We start from the raw sequence: 15,704 nt of genomic DNA, 5'->3' as shown, positions 1-15,704 counted from the left end.
AAAGGTATCGCGGATCGGTATCGCGGAACGCGAATTTTAGAGTAGAGTCACCGTCAGTCCGTGGGTCTCCACATGCAGCAACTTCCACGTAGTGAGACCTGGGTCGGTATTACTTGCATACTCTAATTATAAATTCTTTAACGCAAGTACTACTGAGCGAATGGCTGCATATTGTATTACTTTTCCAATATCTTTCTAATCTAATTCCAACTAAACATTAATATTTCTCCATTTTATGTAGCTAATAATACTTCAAAAAAAGAAATTTAACAGAAATATATTGTACAATAATTTCTTAGAGAAACGAAAAGGAAATTTTTCTATCTCTCTTTTACGTCCGCTGTCATTTCTATTTATTCATATTTACTCTCATTAATTATTCTTTATATATCTCGGGTGGGACCTATGGGAGGGGCCCATGGGTGAGGGCTTCTGTGCGGGTTGCTGTCTCAGCATCAGATAAAACTGTTTCTCTTCTCTATATCTTTTTGGGGCTCTCTATTCTTCTCTTTCTGGGACTCTCTTTTCTTTCTTCGGCTCTCATTTCTATCTCATATTTTTCTTTTTGAATTATGGTTTCAATTATGTTATTGTTATGTTATGTCCTTTTAATTATGTATTCTTAATATTTATTTATGTTGTTTCTTTCTAATTATGTATTTAATTATGTGTTCAATTATGTGCTTATGTTTATAATTACGTTTTTAATTATGTTTATTTTCTGTTTATATTATATATGTATATATTATGTTTTATTTTATATATTTGTTTTCCTTCTCTTATTTTCTCTTTAGTTTCTTCTGTTCCAGGATAGGTCATCGAGGGATAGGTTCATCTGCGACCGAATTGTACATCGCATGGCAGGATTCATCATCGATTTCTAAACGCGAATACGGGAAGGATAGGAAGAACACTGGCGCGCGTGTCGGCGGGCACAGGCGTGGGTGTTCTCGGGCGCGATTATATTACGTTTGATTGTTCGAATCGAAAACGCGAATTGTAGAGTAGAATCATCGTTTTTCTAACACTCGCGTGGGTGTTCGGGCGCGATTAAAGGTCCTACCGTGGACTTCGTTTGATTTCTTCAAAATTTCGATGGGGGTACTTCGCGAATTTCGGCTTAACAGTAGAATCTACGTAATTATAACACACACGTGAGTGTCGCGACGCGATTAGTATTTCTAAGGAGTGCGCTTTGATTGTTCGCAATTCGGAAAGCACGAATTCAGATGTGCTTAATAATCCGTTATGTCTGAAGCGGACGGTGCAAATGGTGGAGCTATCTGTAAGAGGTGTGCAGTAGCTAAGCTACGCATACCCTGTTAGTTAAGAAGCCAGTGCATTGAAGCGGAAAGGTATCGCGGATCGGTATCGTGGAACGCGGATTTTAGAGTAGAGTCACCGTCAGCCCGTGGGTCTCCACATGCAGCAACTTCCACGTAGTGAGACCTGGGTCAATAGTACTTGCTATATATTAAAATTTAATGATAAATCATGCAACATAAGTACTATCGAGCGAATGGCTGCATATTTCAATGTATTTTCAAAATCCTTTTAATCTAATTTTGATTAAATTACTTACTCTCTAATTTATACGAAACCAATTATTATGCACCCATTGAGGAATAACCAATAGAAATTTATACGCTGATACAATAGATACATAGTCGGGAAAGTGTGTTTTCCGCTTATATTCGTAGTTCATATTTTGTCCATATCTGTCGCTGAAGTCGCACAGCTTTGACAAAGTAGTGAACATTCTTAACCTATAGGTTCAAAACGTGGTTGACACCGGTCTCATGATTTATATTGTTATTTAATATCTTTTGATAATAAAAATATATGTAGTAAATCAATTAAATTCTTAATAATGAAAGTTAAAAAGTCTCGTAAGGTAACGTCAGTTGAAACATAATGTAACAACATTTTCATATAATTTATTTCATAATTCATCTTACCTTAACGTGAAATAAATATTAAAAATAAAATCTTTTTTAGGTAAGAAAAACGAAGGAGCTAAAAGAAAATATCATTGATAGTGATTCACACGTAAATCCTGAAGATGATTATAATCATGACAGTGATCTTGATGACGAATTAAACTTTATGAAAGAAGTTGACGAGAATAATGAATTTGGTCGAGAATTGAGTGGCAGTAATAATTCTATTTCTAGTACAAGGAAAAAAAGAAGTGTTACAGAAGAACTTGGTAATGTACTTGTAAAAAAGAAGAAGTTACAGAATGATTTATATAAACAACCAACGGTTGAAGAATTAAGTCAGCTTAGGGAAACGGAAACTCTTTTTCATTCAAATTTATTTAGACTTCAAATTGAAGAATTATTAGCTGAAGTGAAACTAAAAAATAAATATAAAAAATTATTTGACGAGTGGTTTATTAAATTTAAGGCAAATATAGAATCATTGCAAGAAACTGATGAATTAAAGGTATGTTATTGTTTAGTTTTACTTAAAACTTTTTAATTTAATTAAGAGATATTAAATAAAAATTTAATATATTTATTATTTTAGTTCGCCGATGGAAATATTAGTAAAAAATTACATTTAAATATTCCTATATTGAATGTACCAGAAGATGTCAGAGGCACATTTAAATTTTTGAAACCATTAACTATTAATATTATTGGTTCATATTCTTTCGATTGTACAATTGGTCAAGATACTGCTGTGGATGTAATGATTCAAATGCCAGACAATTTATTTCAAAAACATGATTATCAAAATTATAGATATTTAAGAAAAAAAGCTATATATCTAGCATATATAACTTCAAATATAGGAGATAATCTTGCCGATAAAAAATTATTTATCGGTAGTAATTTACAACCTGTATTAAAAATACTACCACCTGGAAGCTTAGGGAAAAAATTAAGCATACATATACATATATCTGCACATGAAAATAGTTTCAAATTGAACAGATTTTCACCGGAAAAAAATAGTATTAGGCCTAATTGGTTTTTCAACGAAGAAATTACAAGTGGTATGTTATTTATTTATTTATTTTTCACCATGCATATTTTAATACTTAAGATAAATATATTATATCTTATTCAGGATCTTTAACACCAACACCACATTATAACTCCATAATTTTACATGATCTAACAATGTCAGAAACAAATTCTCAAAATATTGCACTGATAAAGGAATATCCTAATATCAGAGATGGTATTATTTTATTAAAGATATGGTTAAGCCAACGACAATTAATTAAGGGTTATGATAGCTTTAGCAGTCATATAATGACAATGTATGTTTTATATTTGCTAAAAATAAAGAAACTCAACACATTTATGAGTAGTTACCAAATAGTAAGAAATGTATGGTGTAATTTAGGTAAGACACCACCATTTATTATTATTTTTTTATTGCATTCGTGATATCGATATTTATAATGCTTCTTATTGCAGTGCAAATTAGTTGGTATGAAAATGGGATATCCATGTACCAAGAAGATAATAATCAACAACGTATTTTGGATTATCATAAATATTATGATTGTGTATTTCTGGATTCAAGTGGATATTACAACTTAGCTTCCTTTTTGTCAAGAAATACTTTCTCTTGGGTACAAAGAGAAGCAGAGATTTCTTTAAAACATTTGGACAATGTAAATGTTAATAGTTTTCCATCTATTTTTATGCATAGGGTTCCATTCTATAATGCATTTGATAATATATTATGGTAAGAATATAAATATTTTTAAGTAATTTAAAAAGTATAAGCATTATGTCTTTGGTCAAATAATTTATTTTATGTTTAGTATTGAAGATGATGAAGCCATAGAAAAAATTGTTGACGCTAAATCATCCAGAGATGATAAATTAGATTATGGTATTGACAAACGCAGTCAAGCTATTAAGATACTTATAAAAGTATTGCAACAAGGTTTAGGAAATAGAGTGCATAGAATATGTGTATTACCGAATGAATCAAGACAATGGGATTGTGAAAATAAATGGTCAAATAATATTGGAAAAATCTCTATTGGTTTTGACTTAAATCCAGAATTTTGTTTTAGTATCGTTGAGAAAGGCCCTGAAGCTAATTTACCAGATGTAAACAGAACATACTAATTTTAAACTGTATTCCGCAGAAAATGTATTATATAATGTTAATATAATTTTTTACTACAGGCAGCTTTATTCAGAAAATTTTGGTGTAATAAATCTGAACTACGTCGCTTTCAAGATGGATCTATACGCGAAGCTGTAATTTGGGGAAAAGGAAAAACGTTACATGGAAAGAGAATGATTTGTAAAAAGATCGTAAAATTTATATTGAAACATAAATTTAATTTATCAGAGGATCAATATTTATATCTTGCTAATCAAATGGAAGATATTTTAAAATTGAACAAAGTAATATTTCATATAATGTATTCAAATATTAGAAGGTATAAAATTCTTATTGTTAATAAAATATTTTAATATTTTTTTTTTTCTGTTTTAGATTAAAATTACACACTTTGTATATGGTACTGGTGAAGAAGCAACTTTACGCGTGATAAAAGCATTTAATTCTTTAGAAAAAGACTTAATGTCTCTTATTGATATACCTCTTTCAATAACTGGTGTACAAGGATCTAGTGCAGCTTTTCGTTATACGGAAGTTTTTCCACCATTATCAACTGTTTATCGTGCTGGTCATAAAATAACTAAAGAAGGTGAAAATTACTTAATGCTTAAAACGAACAATATTGGTATGGTACCTAGATATGTTTATCCACTTGATGTTAGTTTACAATTATCGACTAGTGGAAAATGGCCTGAAGAATTAGAAGCTATTAGAAAAACAAAGGCTGCTTTTCATATTCAAATTGCTGAGTGTCTTAGGAAACAGCATAATTTAAAAGCACAAGGAAATGTTGCTCATATAGATGTATTTAAGGTAAAACTTATTATATGTATTTTATGGAATGGCATTATTTATTATAATTAAGTTATGATAAATATAATCAAAATATTTATTTATCAGGATGGGTTTGTTTTTCGGTTGAGAATAGCACATCAAAAAGAAATAGCCTTTTTAAAACATCAAGTCGATGAAGATGGTGTAATTAAGTATAGAGACAATGAAGAATCTATTGAATTAGAAAAGAAATTATTTCAATTGCCCAAATTAAATGGTGCATTACATGGGTAAGTGAACAAGTAAAAAGATTTAATTTAATATCAAAACTTATTGCTAATTATTATATAAATTGTATTATTTATAATAGAATACACTCTCAACATCCTTCTTTTGGTGCTGCTTGTTGTTTAACAAAACGTTGGTTGTCTGCTCATTTATTGGATGATTATCATATGCCAAATGTAGCAGTTGAATTAATTTTAGCATCAATGTATTTAATGCCAGAACCATATAGACATGCACATATGCCACAAGTAGGATTTTTAAGAGTTTTAGAAATTTTTGCAAGGGAACACTGGAATACAGATCCTGTTATTGTTAATTTCAATGATGAAATGTCAAGTATGTAAATATAATATATTTAAGATAATTTAACTTTTTAATAACTTTTTAAACGTGTTATATGTATTTACAGAAGAAGAAATAATTGAGGTAGAAACGCTTTTCGGAAAGTCGCGTGACACTTTGCCACCTTTATTTATTTCTACACCTTATGACCAACAAGGATCTTTATGGACTAGAAAAGCACCGACTGTATTAATTTTGAATCGTATATGTCTTCTCGCTCAAGAATCTTTAAAATTGTTTGAGCGACAATTATACACTAAAACGATATTAGATTGTAAATCTCTCTTTAGATCACCTATGTCAGAATATGATTGTTTGATACATTTGAAACCACTTCTTAATCCTAGAAGATTGCAAGCAATTGATCTGAATGAAGAACATCCAGTTGTTGAATGGCATCCATATAAACCACATTCACTGGAAAAAATTCCTATCATAGACTTTGATCCTATTCAATATTTTTTGAAAGAGTTAAGGGTACGTTGAACTTTATAATATATATTTTTATCAACGTAATTTGATGTTAAACTAATATAATATTTATATTTATAGGATGGTTATAGTGAATTTGCTTTATTTTTTCATGATACATATGGTGGTATGGTAATAGGAGTTTTATTGAAACCTACTGCTTTAAAAGACAATGATTTTAAAGTATCGAACATGAATTGCCGAAAATTGAATAACAATGGTAAACTTGTATTAAATTTTTCTACAATGATACAAGACTTTTATGTTCTTGGAAAAGATCTTGTAAGAGCTATTGAAGTTACTTCCAATAAGTTGTCTCTTACATGAGATTAAACAATTTACAAAGAACATAATACATTTTTAAATCACAATCGAAACATTTTTTTATGTATGCATGTCATATAGATGTAAATATGAAAAATAAATATTTTTATCACAGTAACAGTATGATATGCATGAGCATACATATATTGCAGAAATATAACAATTTATTGTGTAACATAATGTAATATAGTAACAATGTACCATTATTGAGAGATACGTGTCTACTATTTATCGTTTACAAAAGATAAATATGTATTGACTGGAAAAAAAAGGGGAAAAAAAAGAAAAAAGAAAAAAGAAAAAAAAAAGAAAAAAGAAAAAAAAAGCAAGTACTATGTAGGCGACGATGGCGTTGTTGGAAAACGTAATCTATCACGTTCTCCAAGTTGTGCTATCTCTGCACTGTTTATAATTTGTGCAATCTGTAATTTGATTGCTATTTGTCTCTGAGGAGAAAGAGTCTTCAATGTTTGCGCATAACTTAAAAATAACAAATCCATTGCATCCATACATTTTTGTACTTTTCTCGTTTGTAAATATTCTATTGTCTCTTCAGGTATATTTAGATTTAAAGTTGGTTGTATCGAGCAATGCCTAGAAACTGGCATTTCTTCATTATGAGAATCATTGAAATATTGCACAATATCTTCATGGCCAGCAGGTTCACTTTTGATCTTTGTATCTGTATCACTATCCGAATAACTTCCTACATGATTTAAATCGATTCTAACAAAAAAGAAATTTAATTTTTGGCGCGAGATATTCTCTATACAAATCGTGTTATAGTAATTTTATATCTTATCTAACATACATTTACTTTTTATATTAAAACTTCCTTTATTATTATTATTAATAAAAATTGCATAACAAAAATATAAAGTGATTAACTATACGTTTATATCTTTCACGATAAAAATGTAGTTATGACATCAGTGGGAAATATACATCAATAATAAAAATCAAATAAATGATAATTTAATTGTTAAAAGAAAATTATCCCGTGAACTGTTCGTGATCGCGAATTATCGTACTTATCTTATCTATCAGCTTTCATAATAATGATCGATATAAAAAGAAAAAAAGGAAAAAGAAATGAATTTAGTGAACGGTAATTTCCGATCACAATCAGATCTTCTATTGATCGATTCTTTTCGAATAAAATTAAAAAAAGTAATCAAATTTTTGTAATCATTACTTACTGTCTAGTGGTTACATAAGGCTTTAAAAAATCCATCTGATTAGCCCAAGTCCACCTTCTATATTTTTTGTTACATTGTCCTGTAGCATCTGATTGTGATCGTAAATATTTTCCATAACAATCACGAAGGTGCCTCCATTTATTTTTTGCTACTGTACCTATAATAAATCGAACTGATAAAATATATGTATATCATGTTATATCATCGATATATACTCCCGTACGAATAATATTTTAATCTATTACAATTGATTTTATTTAAATCAATTTATAATTTCATTAAATAATTTCTTTTATCATGAAATCGTTAAGGGAAGCATTATATACAATTTAAATTTAAATTCAAATAGTTCGATCGATCAATCGAATATTTATCGAATTGGAGCAGGGAAAGGGATTACTTATGAATATCGAATAACTGATAATCGATATGCGAGTTATTCGATTGTTCTGACTATCCGAATACCGATGATGGCCCCCATACGAATCCTCACCATCTTCCAAGTCCAATTGAATCGCTATTTCTTTCCACACTGTTGCTTTCTTATTAATGTCCTTGTAATATTTATTCTTCATATTATACAAGATTGGATAATTTTTCACGAGATTGATTAATCTCTCGGTCTCGCACATTTTGACGTTAATTTGTCAAAATGCAACCCACTGTCCAGTGAGATCACACCTCATGATCAAGTAAAACTGCACAGACCGGATGCGGTAAATTGGTTTCGAGGCGTCGGTTTCTACCCGCATGCGGTCATCCGACCTCAGGGCCGTTCCCATAACAAATTGTACCCGTTATAAAATATTTACATTTGTGTACATATGTTCTTTTTTCTTCACGTACATAATTCATGTATATATGATTCTTTATATAGTTCTTTCTTTTTCTCTTTCTTCATTGTTAACACTATAATAATTCTTTTCTTTAGATAATAATTTGTCAAGTAAAATTTATCTCCCATAATGAGTCATTTGTTATTGACTTATAATTCCTGTGATAAAGTATGTTGTATATATATATATATATATATATATATATATATATATATATATTTATGTATTTTATATAATAAACGAATTTAATTGAAGACAACATGTAGTTTTTGATTATGCAATTTTTTTTTATATGTATATTCTTACTTCAAATTACCAAAATACAAACAAAAATTGTCATTTTTTTTATATTCACATTAGAATTATATTTAATATTAGAACAAAATTAAAAGTATATAAAGGTAATGTAAAAGTATTCAAAGATAAATCTTTTAATTATAGAAAAAAATTAAAAACACGATTTTTTAGTAGATATAAAATATATATAAACAAGAAAAGATACCTTTTTCAAAGAAAATACTTCATATGTGATAAGGTCAGAATATTTTATCTTATACATAGGAACAACTTATCATAATATCTAAAACATCATAAGAGCAATTATATTTAAAAAATCAATTGGTTGATATCACATTGATATATAAATCAAAGTGAGCTTATGCAATATTACAGTTGTAGATAGAGTTAAGTGCAAGATGAAGTTGTTATGGAGGAATAGTAAGTACAGAATTCTTGAATTAAATGTTGTAAAATAGAGTATTTTCAAATTAAATGTGATAAAATAGAATGTAGTAGATATATATTTTAGAGTTCTTTTCTTTTTCCAGTAGGACTTTTTTTGCTTCTTAATATCATATTGATTCACAAATCTCAATGTGAATTAAGGTCTAAAATTGAACGTAATATAAGGAATGCTGTAGTTACAATTGAAATTAATCAAAATGTTGCAACTTTACGTATTTGCAGGAGTAAGTGAAGATATATCACATTTTTGATTTTTAATAAAAATAAGGGAGATTTCAAACTAATTTTGTATTATGCTATTTAGATTCTGACGGGGAAGATTCATGTACACGTAATGTTCTCCACACTCAATCTTCTGATATATTAAGGGGTCCAACTCTCATAGATTTGAATTGTGGTACTGATAACGTGTGTCTTAAAAACGAAGATGTAATACACACAGTAATTAGATTATCTACAAATAGTGACGTCATCAATGTATCACGAATTGTTAAAGATTCTGATGCAAAGCTTATAGATTGTTATGAGCTTGGTGATGACACAGAATGGTTTGGAGGACCACAATTACGTTATCAGCACTGGCCCATTCAACATATGTATTATGAAGAAGAACCATATGTTCCAACACACCCTGTAAATATGGCTGTAGCCGAACGTTATTGGCTTTCTGGTAAAGGAACATACATCTATGTGGATATGAAAGATCCATTGTTTCTTGATCAAAACAACTATATGGACAAATATATTTGCCTCGTTTCAAAGAATAAAGGTCCTTATAGGCATAGAGAATCTATAACGCTTAATTATGAAATTGGCATATTTAGTAATCCAAGAGTAGCACACGAGTACGTAGTGAAGAATCATTTAGGCAAACCTACAGGTCATCCAAATGAAAGAATGATTAAACATCCAATATGGTCCACTTGGGCTAGATATAAAGTTAATGTCAGTGAATCTGTCATTGAAAATTTTGCAATTGATATCATTGAACATGGTTTTAACAATAGTCAACTTGAAATTGATGACAATTGGGAAACTTGTTATGGTTCAGCTGAGTTTGATAAATCTAAATTTCCTATCATTGCTCGACTTACGGAAAAATTAAAGTATAGAGATTTTAGAGTAACATTATGGATACATCCGTTCATTAATAAAAATTGTGAACCAGCATATAGTACTGCTCTAAATAATTCATACTTTGTTAAGAGTACCACAGGAAAAGTTGACATGCAATGGTGGCAAGGTAAAATGATTTATCAAATATAAGAATATTATATGCATAAAACCATGTATATATGTATATATATATATAAATAACTAAAACTGCAATTTTCTTAAATTCAAAGGTACTGAATCTGCAACAATAGACTTCACAAATCCAAAAGCAGTTGATTGGTGGGTTGCAAGATTAAAGTTACTTGAAGAAATTGGTATAGATAGTTTCAAATTTGATGCTGGTGAAGTGTCATGGCTACCTCAAATACCATCTTTAAATGGTTCATTGGATACTCAACCTGGAATCTTCACAAAGGACTATGTTACTGCACTTGCTAACAATTTTGATGACAATATAGAAGTTCGTGTTGGATGGAGAAGCCAAGATCTTCCCATATTTGTTAGAATGATTGATAAGGACTCAACATGGTCATGGAATAATGGTTTACCTACTTTGATTACAACACTCTTGCAAATGAATTTGAACGGATACGTATTTGTTCTTCCTGACATGATAGGCGGTAATGGATATTTGAATGGTGCATTAAATGGCACTGTATATCCACCAAAAGAATTGTTCATTAGATGGTTGCAAGCTAATGTTTTTATGCCATCATTACAATATTCTTTTGTACCATGGGATTTTGATAATGAGGTAACTATTTCTACTGATAATAGAATATATAATCGAATTTAACATACCAATTTAATTTTTTATTTTTTTCATATTTTTAAGACCGTTGAAATTTGTAAGAAGTACACAGACTTACACGCAGATATAACACCGCTTATATTAGATCGTATGAATGAGTGTATTAAAACAGGCGCACCTTTAAATCCTCCCATATGGTGGGTCGACCCAACTGACAAAACAGCTCATAAAATTAAGGATGGTAAATTAAGAATTTATATAAATTATTATTATTTAGTTTATGAATTATATTGCAATAATAATTTCTATTGATTTTCTTATAGAATATCTACTAGGAGAAGAAATTTTGGTAGCACCAGTAACAGAAGAAGGTGCTGTATCACGAGATATATATTTACCTAAAGGATTGTGGAAAGATGCATCAGATAATGTTACTTACATTGGTCCAGGATGGATACGAAATTATGATGCACCTTTAGACAAACTTCCTTACTTCTACCGAGTTTAACGCATATACAAAACATTTATTCAAATAGATATATCAAATTAATTTGAAACTATTATTTACAATAAATAATATATATATTTAAAATTATCTAGAACAAATGATTCTAATTTTTATTATTAATTTATTCCAAATCCTATAATTTTTTAAAAGTATTTTCAACTGTTCATCAAAAGATTCCTAATTTCCGTGTTAAGTTTTACAATTACTGTGTCATCATTAGTATAACTACCGGTTTTTAATAGAGAATCCCGTTCCTCAATAAGAGCTTGTAATCGTTCATCGTGTTCTTCTGGTTTATGTAAAATAGTTTTCATATTAGTTTGAGAATTTTTAGGAAATATCTCAGTTACTGGTGTTAGAATCTGTTGATGTTTTTCCTTCATTAAAGAATTAGGTTTATATACATCTATTTCTTTTTGAATTTGCCCTAATAAGATTTGATCATTTGTTAAAGCTGTTGTATCTGCACATAATATATCTTCCAAACTATACATCAAAATAAAATATTAATTTTGTAAATAAACAATGACAATATAATATAATTAAATAAGTCTTAACTCACCCTAAATTTTTCAACTCTTCCTTACTATTTTTAATTTGAATTTGAATTGTTTGCTGATGTTCTCTTTTCATTCTGTGAATTTCACGAACTGCTTTACCCCATTCTTCCTTAAAAAATGTTTTATTATGTTGCGCATTATTATATTTTTCTTCAAGAGTTTTTAATTCTTGTAACAAAGTTGCTGTCTGATCTTGTGTAAGGGATCCTTTTTGATATACTTCTAATTCTTCTGCTTGCTTTGTTATCATTTGTCGTAATTTCTCATTTTCTATGGATAAAGGCTCAATTTTTGCTTCAAGAGAAGCATTTTTTTCTTCAAAAATACGTATCTACAAAATGTATGTAGAACATATTGAAAAAAAATGAATGAATATAATCATAATAAAACATAACTATTATATATACTAACTTTCGATGTTGATTCTTCTTGCATTATACGTAATGATTCCTTTAATTCCTGAACTTTAGCTTCGTATCTCCAATGCAAATCTTCATTTGCCTTTATTAATCTAGCTTCTTTTTCAAGATTTTTTAATCTTCGTGTTCTTAAATCATCAGTTGCCTTATTTAGATTGTTTGCTAACATTTTACACTGCTCAACACTGCATGCTAGTTTTGATTCTAAATTTTCCTTTTGCCTTTGCCATTCTTCGTTCAATAAATTTAAATGACGTTCCTCTTTTTTTTTTAACTGTACAAAATTACGTAGAACAATGTGTCTTTGTACTTTTATTTTATATAACAAATATATGTAATAAAAAATAAAATATAAAATATAATGTACCTCTACTTTAAATATTTCCTTTTGTCGTTCTTTCCATGTCTCTAACTCATCAACTATTTTATATGCTAAACTATCATCTATAATTGGTGGACCAAAATTTTGATCTAAATGAAAATAAATTATTATTTATATAAAAAGAATTAATAAGAATTAATAAAAAATAAATAAAAATGACGTACTATAAAAATAAATGCATACCAGAGACATTCTGTTTTATACTATAGTACGGGCCATGATCCAATAAATTAAGTACAACATCTAATTCACCGACTTTAATTTCCTCTGGATTGTATAAAGGCATTTCGTATTCGTATTTCCACTAAGTAAATAATACATGCTGTATATTTATTGCGTTGAATTGTTTTGTTTAATTTTTTTTTTCTTTTCTTTTTTTTTTTTATTATCATTTTAATACCTTGTCGTGATGAAATAATTGTTTTACATCAAGAGAAAACTGTGCTATATAAGTTTTAACATCTCCACCCACATCATATATACTAATTTTAGGAGGAAAAGAGATCAACAATTGTTTGATTTCATTTGTTGTAGATATAAAATGTAATTTGCAACCAATGTCTCTTAACTTGACTTTTTCTCCTAAAAAAACTGACATTTTAGAATGAACTGTTGACATAATTTCCGCTTTTGGATGATGAAATCTATAAAAAAAGAAAAAAGAATATATTTATTTATATTATTCATAATATAAATATAAGAATTTATTAGGATAAATTCTACCTGAACTCAATATTTTGTACTGCAGGTCCTGAAGATAATTTAATTGCAACTAACATTATATCCAAACAAAAACAATGATAATTTTCCACATTTTTTGAATAATCTGTACTATTTGGTAATTGAGATATTACTGGTATAGAATTTTCTTGCATTTCACAATTTGTTGGGCGGATAGCTATATTCTTATGGTCAGAAATGATTCTTTCGCAAGTATATTTTTCAAAGTCACCTGCAGGATTTCTATGCATATCGATTTCAGTAAATTTCTGAAATATGTTTTTCAAATAAAATACTAAAAGTTATTCTCTTTTATTTTTGTTTAGGAAAATATTACAAATGGTTGATTATAAGTTAAAAATATAGGTGGTACTTTAAAAGTATATATTAACAACTATAAATATTAAACATTCAACTTAATTACTTGATCAAAGGTATTATTATATTCTTCGTTATGTTCATTAATAGTTAACTGTGCCATATTATTTTCAGTTGCGAATACTTGATTAGTTTCATAATTATGTAAATTTTCTTTTGATCCGATATACTGTAGTTTAAGTTGTAAATCTATATAAGACTGATTGTGTTCTATATCAATAGGATGAAATATATTTGTTTGATTCAGATAGCATCGTTTATTTAGAATTGTTGTTTTGCCATTGGTAAATTGAAGTAAATCAGGAATATCGTTTATTAATGGTTGCAAATTAACTTGCTTTTGAATGACAATGTTATCTTTATATTTTAAAGATATATTCAAATGTGGTTTTAATAGTAAATAGCTTTTTAATGTATCTAAAGAACTCCTAATTCTTACAACAATCTTTTCATTAAGAACCAAAGTTTTTTCAGAATCTTTTATAAAAGGTTTAAGTTTCACGTCATTTTCTAATATATAATACCAAATTGAAAGATTTTCTTTTATATCATTATTTGAATTTTCAAGCAATAATGTATCCAACTTTATTACAGTATTCGATATTATATTTAAAAGAAATATTTCATTGCAGAGATTCAGTGGTCCTAATTGTATAAGTCGTTCTTCGTAAATTAAAGATGGAGTTATCATATTAGTTTTAGAAGTAGGACAATCGTATGGTTGTATATAATCCAACTAAAACGCATATTTAATAAAATATTTAATAAAAAAAAGAAAAAAAAAAACTAGGCAACATTATTAATATTTTACCTTCATCGAAGAATTTGAGGTAGCATATTCTCGATCTTCAATGCTTAATGATAGTAACAATTCAGGTTTTTGTGCTCTAAGATCATTTTTCAATCCTAATAAAGTATGCCAGATTGCTTTCGCATCTACTTCTTTATTTTTAGGTATAATCTGCGCAGATCTTATACTAAGAAGAATATATCCAATTTTTTCTTTATTGTTATGATCCTTTAAAGCAAAACATTCTAACTTTAAGGGAGTTTGTCCACATCTCATTCTATATATAAAAGCTTATTATAATTATTCTATTCACATACAATAATATTTTATCAAATATAAATATTACTTCTATAATACATACTTCCTTAAAGAATTTTTATCTGTTTCCCAAACTAAATCAGTTGCATATTGTGGATTTGAATTTGGTTCAATAATATCAGATTCTAAAGAATGACCATTTAATGTTGCAATAAGAATCGTTGGCTGTGAAATCTGTTCAAAACCTTTTCCTAAAGCATACGAATAAAAACACATGCAAAATTTTTAATTCACAATTAAATCAAAACAATTAAATAGCCTAAAATAAATACCTTCTTTAATACTAAGTACAATTTGAAGATTAGAACTTCCTAATTCATCCATGACGTCGGAAATTTGGATTAATTATGTATAAAAGAAGATCTTGAAATATTTAATAAGTCAATCAAGAAAACCTTGTTTGAAATTAATTTTAATTAGAGAAGCTATTACCCGAAGGTAAATTATCCAAAGAAAGGATAAATATCATGCGTTCGATAAATAAGGATAGAATAAGAAAAACTAATCATAACTGTTCAAAGGATCGATCTTTTATATTCGATAAAAATAATACATATTTTTCGTGACACTTATTTGTATCACCCACGCAGTTACTTTCACCGTTCAAATATTTTTGGCGGCTTGCACTTAAAGATAAATTCAACATTTAAGAAAATATTTCTAATACAATATTCTGATTGGTT

The 15,704-nt window shown here is 28.3% G+C and overlaps 4 protein-coding genes across 5 annotated transcripts; 2 read left to right on the top strand and 2 right to left on the bottom strand.

The window, feature by feature from the left end:
- The first annotated feature begins 1,760 nt into the window (after positions 1-1,760).
- Positions 1,761-6,435, top strand: Mat89Ba (nucleolar protein 6 Mat89Ba). The gene is made up of 12 exons (XM_035862645.2): positions 1,761-1,894; positions 1,999-2,448; positions 2,533-3,004; positions 3,079-3,360; positions 3,435-3,708; positions 3,788-4,082; positions 4,161-4,385; positions 4,477-4,914; positions 5,002-5,165; positions 5,246-5,499; positions 5,573-5,982; positions 6,058-6,435. The coding sequence occupies exons 1-12, from the start codon at positions 1,871-1,873 to the stop codon at positions 6,301-6,303; spliced, it is 3,534 nt and encodes a 1,177-aa protein (XP_035718538.2). The 5' UTR covers positions 1,761-1,870; the 3' UTR covers positions 6,304-6,435.
- Positions 6,436-6,510: 75 nt separating this feature from the next.
- Positions 6,511-8,456, bottom strand: LOC118440115 (uncharacterized). Its single transcript, XM_035862668.2, has 3 exons — positions 7,993-8,456; positions 7,500-7,656; positions 6,511-7,026 (listed from the first exon to the last, which is right to left on the bottom strand). The coding sequence occupies exons 1-3, from the start codon at positions 8,129-8,131 to the stop codon at positions 6,633-6,635; spliced, it is 690 nt and encodes a 229-aa protein (XP_035718561.1). The 5' UTR covers positions 8,132-8,456; the 3' UTR covers positions 6,511-6,632.
- Positions 8,457-8,890: 434 nt separating this feature from the next.
- LOC118440111 (alpha-galactosidase MYORG-like) lies at positions 8,891-11,541 on the top strand. Of its 2 annotated transcripts, none has more exons than XM_035862649.2 (6): positions 8,891-9,052; positions 9,163-9,303; positions 9,384-10,322; positions 10,426-10,949; positions 11,031-11,187; positions 11,270-11,541. In XM_035862649.2, exons 1-6 carry the CDS (start codon positions 9,031-9,033, stop codon positions 11,452-11,454), a joined length of 1,968 nt encoding a protein of 655 aa, XP_035718542.2. In that variant the 5' UTR covers positions 8,891-9,030; the 3' UTR covers positions 11,455-11,541. The 2 variants fall into 2 exon arrangements, with proteins under 2 accessions (XP_035718542.2, XP_035718543.2); XM_035862650.2 differs by having other exon boundaries at positions 8,897-9,052; positions 9,166-9,303.
- rha (protein) lies at positions 11,516-15,650 on the bottom strand. Its single transcript, XM_035862646.2, has 11 exons — positions 15,294-15,650; positions 15,065-15,212; positions 14,725-14,980; positions 13,960-14,649; positions 13,539-13,804; positions 13,216-13,459; positions 12,999-13,119; positions 12,801-12,904; positions 12,426-12,707; positions 12,017-12,345; positions 11,516-11,940 (listed from the first exon to the last, which is right to left on the bottom strand). Exons 1-11 carry the CDS (start codon positions 15,343-15,345, stop codon positions 11,610-11,612), a joined length of 2,823 nt encoding a protein of 940 aa, XP_035718539.1. The 5' UTR covers positions 15,346-15,650; the 3' UTR covers positions 11,516-11,609.
- Between the last annotated feature and the right edge of the window lie 54 nt (positions 15,651-15,704).

The sequence above is a fragment of the Vespa mandarinia genome, chromosome 9 (assembly GCF_050613455.1).
Source record: "Vespa mandarinia isolate Hongniang chromosome 9, ASM5061345v1, whole genome shotgun sequence".
Classification (NCBI taxonomy): Eukaryota; Metazoa; Arthropoda; class Insecta; order Hymenoptera; family Vespidae; genus Vespa; species Vespa mandarinia.
This window is presented reverse-complemented; position numbering and strand designations above follow the sequence as displayed.

Coding starts and splice junctions, on each gene's coding strand:
- Mat89Ba (XM_035862645.2), top strand. CDS start 1,871: ATGAAAGTTAAAAAGTCTCGTAAG. Junction 2,449..2,532: donor AAGAAACTGATGAATTAAAG/GTATGTTATTGT, acceptor TTATTATTTTAG/TTCGCCGATGGAAATATTAG. Junction 5,166..5,245: donor TTAAATGGTGCATTACATGG/GTAAGTGAACAA, acceptor TATTTATAATAG/AATACACTCTCAACATCCTT.
- LOC118440115 (XM_035862668.2), bottom strand. CDS start 8,131: ATGTGCGAGACCGAGAGATTAATCAATCTCGTGAAAAATTATCCAATC. Junction 7,657..7,992: donor TCAATTGGACTTGGAAGATG/GTGAGGATTCGT, acceptor GATTTATTATAG/GTACAGTAGCAAAAAATAAA. Junction 7,027..7,499: donor CCTTATGTAACCACTAGACA/GTAAGTAATGAT, acceptor CTTTTTTGTTAG/AATCGATTTAAATCATGTAG.
- LOC118440111 (XM_035862649.2), top strand. CDS start 9,031: ATGAAGTTGTTATGGAGGAATA. Junction 9,053..9,162: donor GAAGTTGTTATGGAGGAATA/GTAAGTACAGAA, acceptor TTCTTTTTCCAG/TAGGACTTTTTTTGCTTCTT. Junction 9,304..9,383: donor AACTTTACGTATTTGCAGGA/GTAAGTGAAGAT, acceptor TATGCTATTTAG/ATTCTGACGGGGAAGATTCA.
- rha (XM_035862646.2), bottom strand. CDS start 15,345: ATGGATGAATTAGGAAGTTCTAATCTTCAAATTGTACTTAGTATTAAA. Junction 15,213..15,293: donor TGTACTTAGTATTAAAGAAG/GTATTTATTTTA, acceptor CGTATGCTTTAG/GAAAAGGTTTTGAACAGATT. Junction 13,805..13,959: donor ATAATAATACCTTTGATCAA/GTAATTAAGTTG, acceptor AACATATTTCAG/AAATTTACTGAAATCGATAT.